This window comes from Centruroides sculpturatus, unplaced genomic scaffold (assembly GCF_000671375.1).
Source record: "Centruroides sculpturatus isolate CEXI.00-Female unplaced genomic scaffold, Cexi_2.0 scaffold289, whole genome shotgun sequence".
Lineage (NCBI taxonomy): Eukaryota > Metazoa > Arthropoda > Arachnida > Scorpiones > Buthidae > Centruroides > Centruroides sculpturatus.
In genome coordinates this window covers 106,589-119,492 of record NW_019384529.1, presented here as the reverse complement: position 1 = coordinate 119,492, position 12,904 = coordinate 106,589, and the positions used below count along the sequence as shown (strand labels likewise).

Below are 12,904 nucleotides of genomic sequence, written 5' to 3'. Positions count from 1 at the left end.
GTCACATGGTCACTATGGAAAGTTTTTTTAAACATTTGTTATAGAAGTGAGACAATGAGGCTAACTTTTTTAAAGTTTAAAATATGCCATTTGTCAAAATATTTTAAAATTCAACTTAACAGAAATTTCTTTGTCAAGCATGAATGTTACATGATCACTGCAATTACCAATCTGAAATCGATAAAATGTTTACTTGTATTCTATACCTAATATTTTTGCAAAATAAATAGCCTATACTTTCCGTCAGAACATAAACATAAATATAACAAAGTTTCATCTGCAAGGAAAAATTACAAGAGTTATAAGGAATTCACACACGCGTGCGGCAACAACTTTTATATTTGTAATATCAATCAGCATATTTAAATTTCAAAAACAATATATTAGTCAAATAAAACTAAAAATGTAATATCCATAAAATTCTCTAAAAAATATTTTTAACTCTTTTCTAATTCCTCATAATTATTCTTCACACTTTCAATTTGAGAGTAGGTGTTAATGAACTAGTCTAAAAATGAAAATTACAAATGATTATAATTTAAACAAACAAAGTACAATTTATCATTTTTCAAATTTCATTTTAATAATTTTGATTTTGTAATAAATGAGAGAATACTTTTTCTGGAGAAACTGGAGAAAAATTTCACTCCAGTTTAATAATGTTTTGTAATATTTAGGAAATTTATGAAGGAACAATTTAATAGATTTATAAATAAAAACTACTTTTACTTTTCCCTCTTTCTGAAGATACACAGTTTTATGGTTATGAATTTATAACAAAATAAATGATTTTTATATAATAAAACATGTTAACTTCCTACTGCAGATCTACATACAAGTCTAAATATTAATATTAGGATTTGTAATGGACAAAAACAATGCAAATTAAAAGTTTTTGGTTCTTAAACACTATGTAATGTAATAAATTCAAACACTTGGCATTCTATTGTGGCAGTACGCCATAATTTTGTATATACGTGCTAGTCGTAAGCCTAGTATTAATTATTCGATCTTGCGTTCTTTGTTTCCCTATTTCTCGATCTTTCCATTCTTCACTTCCTTATCGGTGGGGGCAACACTGTTCCGAGAACGAGGTGAGAAGAATAAAGAGAGAGGACCCCAAGGCATGTGGGGTGAGGAGATAATGGTCATTCTTGATTCAGACTCAAGAGCGAGCGGATGGTGAACAAGGAGTTCAAGATTGTTGTTACGAAGAACAGAAAGAAGATGAATTGTCTATCCAATCAAGAGAAGAATTGAGTATACTCTGGTCAAGAATTATATATATCGGCGGACTAGAACACAGTTCCCCCAACTGGAAGACCCCAGAGCAATACAATATCCTGGTTACCCTCTACTCTATCTTTTCTATATATCTAAATATCTGTATTACTCTATCCTCATTCCATTATTTTCTCCTAGTTTTTAAGTTAGTTTATGGTCTTAGTTATAGAAATTCAAGTAATTCTTCATTGTATTCCATTGTCCTGAACTCATCTCTGTTGCGTGACACCACGTGCATAAAGCCTTTGTTCCCTTATTGTACATGTGTGAGGTCCAGAGTTGGGATCTGAATTGTTTATTGTACAGATACCATGCAATTAGGTGAGAACCTGTGTTTGTTTTTGATCTTTTCGTCATAAATAAATTTTGTTTTGCCTATATATTTGTACGTTTTGTCCTTTCGGGGATTCATGCACAATTGCATGTCTTAACACTATCATCTTATTTTAGTTCAGTTGATACATGTTTAAAATACATATTTCAAGCATAACATGACCCTCATCAGCCAACTTGGATTATTTATTAACTGGGTATCATGGATGAATACATATTTATACAGGTAGTCCTCAGTTTACGCCACAGTTCTTACAAAAGCTGGCGCAAATCTAATTGGTGTAAAATGAACCCATATTTACACTGAGGTATAGGGTTAGGTTCCACATAAGTGAAAAATACGCAAATAATTTTGTTTATTAATACTATATAATCAAAGTACAAGTAAATTTAATTTTTAAAATGTATTTTATCATAAAATAAAGTTAAATGTTTTTATTAAAAATTTTAGTTTCAGATCTCTTACATTTTTCGGAAAAAGTATCCATCTTTAATTGTTTACATTTTTGTTTTCTTTCATTGAGAATTTCAGAATATGGTCGAATGGATGCGACGATACTCCTTTTTACATTCGCACTTCGCTCCCAATCATTGTCTAACTCACAAAGTTCAACCGTCAGACTTTCCATAGTTGAAAAGATACATTAACCCGACGCAGAGCTACGGCCGAGCAAAGACACTGATTGGTCGACCACTGGTCGCCGTAGCACATATGTAAGGTCAGTTTGAGTGGGAAAATTAAGGAGAGATAGATATCGTCTGGCCAACAAGAAGTAGATTTGTCTCAATAACGAAAGTTTGTGATCACCGGAAGTGCTACTGCATTGTAAGGTTTTCAGTTTTCCTGAACGAACTGATACAGGATAAGTCCAATGGCGCTATGGATTTGGACGCCATTTATTGGACTATTAAGTTTGATAACTTGACTTGTGGCTACCTAAACGTTTAGTATTTTAATATTAATTTAATACCCAATAATATTAAACAGAAAAAATAAATATATTCAATAAAAATCTTTGTTTTAACGAATGTACAATGTCGCGGCTCGGTAAATACGTCAATGCTGAAACGAAAATCAGTCTGGCATAGGGAAAATCGGGGAATTACACAGCAAAATCGCAAATTGTGCAGCAGCATTGTTGTGAATCGGCGTAAATTGAACCGGCGTAAACCGAGGACTACCTATACATTTAAAAAATTGCCAGAACAAATTCACATATGGAAAAAAATATATTTCTTTTCAGACTATACATACAATTGAGTCCATATCCTTCTGTCCCTTCACACGCTTTGCAGAGGCAATAACAAATCTATGGCGATACCAACCTTTTATTTGAGGCTACATGTCCGCTGTCCAATGTAAATAAGTTAAAAGTCCTCTAGCACATATATGAACAGTCTGAAAAGAAATATATTTTTTTCTATATGTGAATTCATCCTGGCAATTTTTTTAAATGTAATTATTAATTTTATAATTGTGTTAGCCACCGCTAGAAAACTTTTTAACTTATTTACATTGTATGGCAGACATGTAGCCTCAAATAAAAGGTCGGTATCACCATAGATTTGTTATTGCCTCTGCAAAGCGTGTGAAGGGACAGGAGATGGACTCAATTATATGTATAGTCTAAAAAAAAATATATTTTTTTCTACATATTTATACAGCTTACACATTTATTGTCTATCTATCTTCGTTGTTTCCCTTTTGGATGACAAAATTAAAAGATGGATGTACCATCGGTATGAGATTTTTTGCTTACATCTGTATTCTTTCTTATCTGTGTTTATTCTTGGTTAAGATGCAATATAATATTAAATTTCAATTCAAATTCTGTCTTTTACTATTATTTAAAATTCATATTGACTACATAGTGTTTAAGAGTCAAAGAAGAGTCACAACACAATTTCAGATTATATATATATATATATATATGATGTTATATAACACAGTCAAATCACCAGCATTTGGTTATTTACACGAAAACACATCTATCTGTAAAATAATTTTAGATTAAGTTCTGCTACTGTAATGAAATGTGCAAAATAAAATTTAATATTCTTTACAGAAATGTATGTTAAATTTCATATGCTTTCTTACCAATTTAATAATTTCTTCTAGTTGTGGACCACAAAAATTTGCTGAGCACCGAGTTGCAGTGTATATAGGGGTGATTGTTATGGCCCAGTTTAAATGAATATTCACAAGTATGTGTATCTTATTACACAAGTACACTAAAGTACATAAACTGATAACAACATTCAGCACTAATGAAGATAGCCAAAACTGAGACAAACATTTGTATTAGAAAATTTTCAATGACTTTAATCAAGCAGTCTTTGTTTATTGTATAATAATAAATAATTTTGGTTTGACTAATGTTCTTTTAACATTCAATTAGATATTCTTAAATAATTCATGAAGCTAAACACAAGTTAATTTTTACTTTTTTTTTTTTTCAAAATACAAAAGCAATCAAATATAAATTTAAATTTCTGGATATTTTCACAACACAATAAGGCTAATTTCTAATTTATTTAATAGCAAAAAATTTAATCTGAAATAGTTCTTTATGCCTATTTTTAGACAATATAAGTTTAAATATAACCTGAATAATCCAGCAATTTAAGTTTATATTTGTCTATTAAAATTGGGCTTTAATTATAAACATACACAACATAACAACTTTATGGAAAATTAAATTATTTTCTGTAAAATTGTTGTTATATGCCTGAAGATGTCTGTTATAAACAGATGAAAATGTTAGTAAATATTTCTTAATTTCAAGTGTGCTGTTATTGGTATGTTGTGTATGTTTATTCTATCCCAGTATTGGAGAGTTATTGGGCTTTAATTATATTGTATATTTGTATTAAAATGACAAATAAATTATTTATAATTATAAAAATTTAGTTCTGTAATTTAAATAACTTAAAATTGTCAAGATACAAGAGTGCTAATTTTGTACATTTTTATTGTATAAAAAAGTAACTTTAAATGAAAATGATTTTTAACTTTATTATAAAGATTTATAAAATTATCTCGTTTAAAAATAAATAATACAAATTTTAAATTATATAAATAATACCTGTCCATGGATGTCACCACAAACTGTAACAGGCGTGCTAACTGGTTGAATATTTGATTCTTCCAGAAGAAGATCACAAACGATGTCACAAAGTTTCTATTTTGATAAAAATTAAAATAATTAATCAATAAAATTGAAATTTTTTAATAAAAAAAAATAATAAACAGTTTTATATCATCTTACAATTTATATAGTAGTACTATTAATTTATTTTAAAAATTTTTTTTCACACAAGAAAAATTATGACTAATCTATCAACATTTTATCTAAAAGAAAACAGGAAACTAATTTATACTGCTTGAAATTAGATTACAAACTATAAATCCAGAACTTTATAATTGTTAATAAAGTAACATCCAACTTGAATTTAATTTTTTATATAAACATCTGAAAAGTATCAATACTGATTTGAATTTGTAATAGTAACTTCATAACACAATAGTCAATGACACCATTTTTTTTTTCATTCACCTTCTGTAATTATTGCAATTCATCTAGCAAAACTATTTTGTAAAATTTTGTATTATATAAGTTAAGAGATTTATTCATTAAATATTCTTGAAATTATATTATTTCATTAAATGCTGATTAAATTACATTTATTCAAAAATAACATTTTTATATTACATTTAAATTATTTTAATTTATTGAATTTGTAAGCTGGAACTAACATATAACTCAGAAAATTTACACTTTCCTCACACATTTCAGCAATAACTGTTTAAAAAACAAACATTTTGGGACAACTTACCCTGATGCAAGCTCCTGAATGTGGACAAAAATGCAGTTAGTTTATTAAGCAGTTAGTGCTGGAAAGTATAAATTTTTCTTTGCTATATCTTAAATTTATTTAATATATTTTTTTCATTTTTGACCCTCTGTAGACACCAAGAGGATCTTTTAATCATAGCCATCTTGAGTTTGGCTAGGCCCAAAGGGTTAGGGGGAGGAATGGAGCCCAAAATTTCCATGACAAATTGACACAAAAAATTCCAAGAAATTGTTTTGACTACCCAGATTCAATCCTCAGTCTCCCAGAATGTTAAACTGATGCTTCAACTACCTTAGCCATCTTTAACTATCTGCTTCTAGCCTCTTAATTCGGCTTTGGTTGCTTTAATTCTAAAAAACAGAAGACCAAATGCTACTTTCTTTTCCATTTTTTTAAAATGCTTTTATTTAACTTACTTTGTGTCATGTCCTCAAATCTTGCAACTCAAATTCTGTGTGTAAATGTATCATAATGATTTATGCGATGAGGATGTGCACCCCACCTCTCATCTTGAAAAACGTAACAGATAAAAGCATTCATTTTAAATCTTTTTAAAATATCAATATGTTAAAGTATTTAAGTTTCATATTAAAAATATGAAGTATACTACCTTTATATTAAAGTTTGAATGTTAGAGTGATAGATTAAGATGCAATGTATCACTCTAACCACACATGTACGAGGGGCTGTTTGAAAAGTTCGCGGCCTTGCCTATATGCGGCGCTGCGATCAATTTAATTTTTGGTGGGAATAATTCAGCCATCCTTGCTAAAGATACGATACCAATTTCCGCTTGATTTGTCAAAAAGTTTTGCCACGACAGCTTAGCAGATAGTCAATGTGCACATGCTTTGTCAAAAATGGAGAAGACGGAGACTCGTGCGGTCATAAAATACCTGACGAAAAAAGGGTTGACCGCATCTCAAATCAAAGCTGACATGGATGAAGTTTTGGGAGAGTCTGCTCCTTCGTACACCACTGTGAAAAAATGGACAGCCCTTTTTAAATCTGGCAGAGAGAGTGTGAAACATGACCCTCGCAGCGGACGGCCGTCAACTGCTGTCACTGAAAAAAATATCGACAAAGTTTACGATTTGGTGTTAGCAGATCGCCGTTTGAAAACGCGTGAGATAGCTGAGACAACAGGCATCTCTGTCGACCGAGTGCACCACATCTAACCGAAAATTTGGGTATGACGAAGGTCTCAGCAAGTTGGGTGCCGCATCTGCTGACCGCTGAGCAAAGACGTGTTCGCACTTTGATGTCAAAGAAGTGTTTGGACTTCTACAAGAAAAACCCACGGGATTTCTTGCGTCGGTTTGTGACTACTGACGAAACGTGGATCCATTACTACACTCCTGAAACAAAAGAACAGTCGAAGCAATGGAAACACCCCAGTTCGCCACCACCAAAGAAGGCAAAAACAGTTCCATCAGCGGGGAAAGTGATGGCCTCGGTTTTTTGGGGATGCTAAAGGAATCATCTTTATTGACTACCTAGAAAGAGGAAAGACCATCAATGCTGTCTATTACTGTATACTTTTGGAAAAACTGAAGAATGAAATCGAGGAGGCCACACTTGAAGAAGGTTCTGTTTCACCACGATAATGCCAGAATCACTGAACAAAAAATAAACGAACTTAGCTTCCAATTAGTTCCACATTCACTGTACTCACCTGATTTGGCCCCCAGTGACTTCCACCTTTTTCCAAATTTAAAATAATTCTTGGTTGGAAAGAGATTCCACTCAAATGACAAAGTCATCTCTGAAGTAAACGAGTATTTTGCACACCTTGACAAATCGACCTATTGTAATGGCATAAAAAAGCTAGAACATTGCTGGAATAAGTGCATTGCTAACAAAGGAGACTACATTGAAAAATAAAGAAAGTTTTAATATTATTTTGTTTGTTGTTCTATTTGAGGCCGCGAACTTTCTGAACAGCCCTCGTAATACAAACTGCCTGAAAGTTGCCTCCAACTTTTAAGCTGATTTTGTATTGAAATTTAAACATTTCGTTTGGTTCTGCATTCTACATATTTTATCTAAAGATGTCTGTTACAAATGAACAAAAATATTATTAATGTTACTATTAAGAATTAGTTTGTGCTGGTTTTGGGTGTTTGATTTTACTTAAAACAGTGAGCAAAAATAACAGATCTATCATTGTTAAATTGACAAAGTAAAAGCTCAACTACAAAGATTATCTTAAGTAAGGGTTTATCACACCAAGTGACCAATCTAACACATTTTAAAAATTCTTTATTCCTCTACTGTACACAATTTAAAGTACAGTAGAACCTCAATTATCCGGACTAATTGGGGATGAAGGTAGTCTGGATAAGGAAAAATTCGGATAATCAAAACAAATACTTTGTCCTTTAATGATAATACAACACGTTTTCTTTTCAATGACATATCGATAATATTAAAAGTAAATACTGTATTTAAACTGTGATCAAATTTTCAAGAAACAAACATTCGTATTGAATTTGGACTACTACTGACCAACGCTAACAGACTACCTATTGTTTAAAAGGCCATCTGGTAGCGCAAGAAGACGGATTTTATAAAATAAAAACCAGTTGAAACTGCATTTTTATGAATAAAAATTTGACAAACTATTTATCGTTTTATGACAAATAAAATTTTTGTGTTGCGTTCGCGGCTTTTAAGTAATGCATAAAACCTTCGAAACGCGAGGCCCTTCGGATCGCCAGGCATAGGCGGTGGCCCACGTTGTCCATGCCTTATGCTGCCCTTGGTCATAGAAGTGATGTAATTTGAATATAAATTATTTATAAATACGTATGTCAAGTTATATTTTTATCATGATGCAAAATATATTTAAGAGTTTACGGCCACTGTGCCAAGTGAGACATTGTAGAAACAAAAAAAGTTATGCATTCCATCACGTACATAAACAGTATCGTAATTTGCCAAGTGCAAATCAGCAAATTCATAAAATTTTTGTTTATTTTGAACAATCTGGATAATCGAAAATCCGGATAATAGAGGTCCAGATAATCGAGGTTCTACTGTATTTTTAAAATGTGTTAGCCTGGTCACTCAGTATGATAAACTCTTACGTAAGATAATCTTTGTAAATATAAATCAAATACTATAATATAGTAGAAGGATTAGAAATACAAAATAATCTAATAATCTTAATCTTTGCTGTTGTTATCTTTTGTTGTAGATGTGTTCAGGAATATTGCACCTTGAAATCATGCTCGTGTAACAGTAACATTTCATAGTGACGATGCCACCAGAAGAAGTCCAGAAATGTCACGTCATCAAAGCAAACCAAGATGGACAAGTTTTTTAACATATGAAGTGCTAATGATCATATGTACTTTGTTGCTTTTTGGATTATAATGTATACCGTTTCTGTCAGCTTTGTTCTAGCATAACGTATGATCTTGTAATATATGTGTTTATATAAAATATAATGAATAGAAATCTAAAAAGATTGAATAATTTCAAGTACAGGTGATTTTATGTAGGTGGTTTAAAAATGAAAAATTTTTTCAAATAATGGATATTTTTCTGGGATTGCAAGAAATCTGTTGTTTGCAATATAATGGATATTCATGATTTCCTATTCATGATTTCATGATATTCATAATAGATATTCATGATTTTCAGCATCCTAAACGATCCGTTAAAATGAGATTCTACTGTATAAAAAACAAAATTCAATACAGTAGAGCATCGATTATCCAAAACAATTCGGAACTGGGGTTCGGATAACTGATCACTTACAAAAAAATATATTAAACACAAAACTGTACTATATATATTTTGTATCACATCTTACAAATGCATACCTTATAGTAGTACTGTACATTAAAGTAAGCCTACAGTTTAGGTTTACAGGGAGAGGGAGAGTGCTGCAGTGCCACAGCACTAGCAAAAATTTGAATTTGCCAACTAGAATGCTTTCAGTTAACCAATGGTTTGGTTGATCAGTATTCGGATAATTGATGCTCTACTGAATATAAAAATTTTCAAAGTTACAATTTATATTTGTCTTCCTCAATATAGCAGGAATACCTTCACACAGAAATATTCAGATGGCAAAGAGTTCTGAATATTCCTATTCTCTTTGTGTAAGCTGGTTAAGCTTTCTTTAACCAGCTTAAATAATATTTATTCAAATTCCTAATCTCTAAGTATTTGTCACGTGTAATTTTCTAACAGTTACAATAACATCCTTCATATGTTTATAAATCTTATTAGCTTTACACACAAAGATAATTTTAAGTACAAACCTATTCTGAATGTCTCTCTTTACAATGATACTTGCCATAGATATGCCGCTGTACTCTCCTTTAACAACAGATTCTTCCTTTATATTTGAATTTATTTTTTTAGCAGTTAAACTTCTATGTATGAACTTAAGCCATTATTGAAAATTTGTTATAAAACAAGCAGATGTGTAGAGAGTAAATTAGTAAATTGAAGACATCAGATCTAGTTTCAATCTTTTAATATAATCAATTTGGGTTGATGATAATAATAATGATAAGTGCAGAGCCCAAACAGTTAGCAGTTGAAAGCTGAAATATGGTAAATCAAAATAACCAACACCTTATTCGTTGCCGAAGGAGTTTATTAAAAAAACAAACATTTTCGATCTACTCCACAGATCATCTTCAGGTTGAAACCGACAAATATTCAATATGAAATTCATCGATTTCAACCTGAAGATGATCTATGGAGTAGATCGAAAATGTTCGTTTTTTAATAAACTCCCTCGGCTACAAATAAGTGTTGGTTATTTTGATTAATTAATTTGCTGAATACATTTCTGTTCAATGAAATATGGTAAGTCATGAGAATACACACTAAGAAGGGATTTTTGGAAATTCCCCCATGCAGGGGAGAGAGAGAAGGTTAAGGATTATCCTGAAAAACTCAATTTCTATTATATTATTATAGATGTAGTTTTTTGCATTTTTGCAGGAATTAGAGAAATTTTTAGATGAGTCTAATTCATCTAAAAATTCTCTAATTAGCCTCGGAAAACAGTGCTATCGTTGTTCTTTCTAATAGCACCGTTTTAGCATCTTACGCCAACCAGCAAGGAGTTGAGTCGATATCATCGTTCTCGGAATACGGTATGCAACAGTTAAATCTGGAACACGCATGCCACCTTCATTTTTCTCAACAATCTCTTTTTTCAGTTCCATTGTGATTCTAGTCATTTTTTTAATTTTCTGTTGCTTTTCATTTGTCATTTTTTCAATTTGTGATTAATAAAAATAATCAAATTTTATTTACAAATTAAAATCAGAAGAAATTTAACAAAGGTATAAACCGTTGCACTGCAAATGTCTAGTCTGGTCTAGTACACCGATAGTGCTAATTGTTCATAAATGGCGCATATAATTGAATTAGGTCGTATACCGAACAAAAGTCGTATACTGAGCAAAATTTTTTTCGTCCAAACAGGACGTATTCCAAATTGGACGTATTCTAAAGCAGACGTATACCGAGATACCACTGTATTTTGAATGTTTCTATGCATTTGTAGCTAGAACTATTTTCAGATAACCAAGATACATAGGTATCGTCTTACCAGTGTAAACATTGACACCGTTTTAATTTCTACCAACCGATGCTCTAACAGACCACAGTGTACCTGAAGAAGGCCTATTAAGAAGACCGAAAATGTTCTTACTCATGTATAAATGGTTAGAAACAAGTGAGAAAGGTTTTGTCTTGGTCATTTTGAATGTTTTTAATTCTTCTGATAAAATACAATAAATCAGAATACCAATCTAATAAAGATTTGAAATTATCATTTATAAAAGAACTATTATATATAAAAACAAAAATATAATAGAACTTGCCTCAGTAGCCAATAATACTTAATATAATATTCACATATAAAAAATATAATATCTAACATAGATGAAAATGAAAACAAGAATATAACAATAATAATAATTTAGTCTCAAGATTAGTATTAAGCTTGGGTGTTAATTCCTAGTAGTAGAGAGGAAGTTAAAATTCTAAATAATAGAAATCAGACTTCCTGAAGATTTTGAAAGCATCAATAATTTAATTAGTGAACATAATACTAAAAGTACTAATTCATTAATGCATGTATCAAGTAATAAATATATATAATTTTTTAATAAATATGATTAAAAACATTTTTACTACCAGTAGTTTTTTAAATTCATTTATGAATATATATTTATCAATCTTTTAAATGAAATGAGGCCTCCTAACCAGATTTATTGATAATGAATAGCACAATCTGCACAATAGATTTATTAGGTAATGAACCTATTGTTCAAGATGTGCTATTCATTATCTAATCTCTCTAATTATTAAAAATTTTATTTTAAAATTTCTTTTGTAGAGTATATTTTATCCAATCTTAACTCGAAAAGTTTTGATTAAATTTAAGCAAGAAGAAATAAATTTTTAATTGCTACTGAAACAAGTTTTGCATATAATTTTATTTTTAATTTCATATCAATGTATGGTAAGATATTAAAATAAATTATATAATCTAGAAAATAAAAATAAAATCAAAGAGTAATTACAATGTGTCAGCAAAATGTAAGAATATGTAATTATAAAATGTGACAATACATTCCTTCTAATTTCCATAAAAATAATAGTCTATTTTGTTTTTATCTATTGTAAGTTATATAAAAAATGATTAATATTTATTTTAACTGTTTAATATGTCATTGGTGCACAAGAATAGCGACACAACTCAAAAAAATAGATCTTCCAGAACAGCCATTTAAAAATTTGTTTCCTGCAAGGCTTTGTCATGATCTTGAATTTTAAAATTTTCAAATCTTTTTTGGAAATAAATATTAGTGTTCGTTCTTCCACATAAAAATATGGGGAGTTTGCTATACATTTCTACAATAAACTCGAAATTGGAAATTTTTGAGTTGTGTCACTATTCTTGTGCACCAACGATGTAGTAATTTTAATATATTTTTTTCCATTACTAATTCTCAATTAATGTCTTCAAAATCTGTTTAAATCATCTAGTTTTGTTTGTGTATAATTAAAGAATGAGAAAATCAATTTTGTAAATATTTACTAAGAAGATCAAACATTTCAATTTTGATATTTTAATACATAAAATATTCAACAGTTGAATCTGGAATAAAAAAGCAAAGAACATTTTTGAGCAAAATATTTAAACTTATTACATGTAACATTTGAAATGCAAGATCACCAAATTTTACTGTTAAAAATTTGAGATTTTCCTAGCTATCAAATATAAAAAAAATGTATTAAACTTTTAACAGCAGATTCAACTTTAATAAACTTCAACATCTATTCAGCTACCTCAGTAAATGTATTTAAATAATAACCAGTGGTGATATTCGAAATATTTAACAAAGGGTTCACTAACAGAAAATCTTTCCTTAACAATTTTTTTTTT

At 30.0% G+C, this 12,904-nt stretch overlaps 1 protein-coding gene across 1 annotated transcript in view; it reads right to left on the bottom strand.

Annotated features, from left to right (window-relative positions):
• The window catches only part of LOC111622968 (serine/threonine-protein phosphatase 6 catalytic subunit), a 46,759-nt gene that overhangs the window by 26,676 nt on the left and 7,179 nt on the right, over positions 1-12,904 (bottom strand). The window contains exon 2 of the mRNA XM_023365437.1: positions 4,704-4,799. Within this exon, the coding sequence (XP_023221205.1) occupies positions 4,704-4,799 (96 nt within the window). The remainder of the gene's footprint in view (positions 1-4,703; positions 4,800-12,904) is intronic.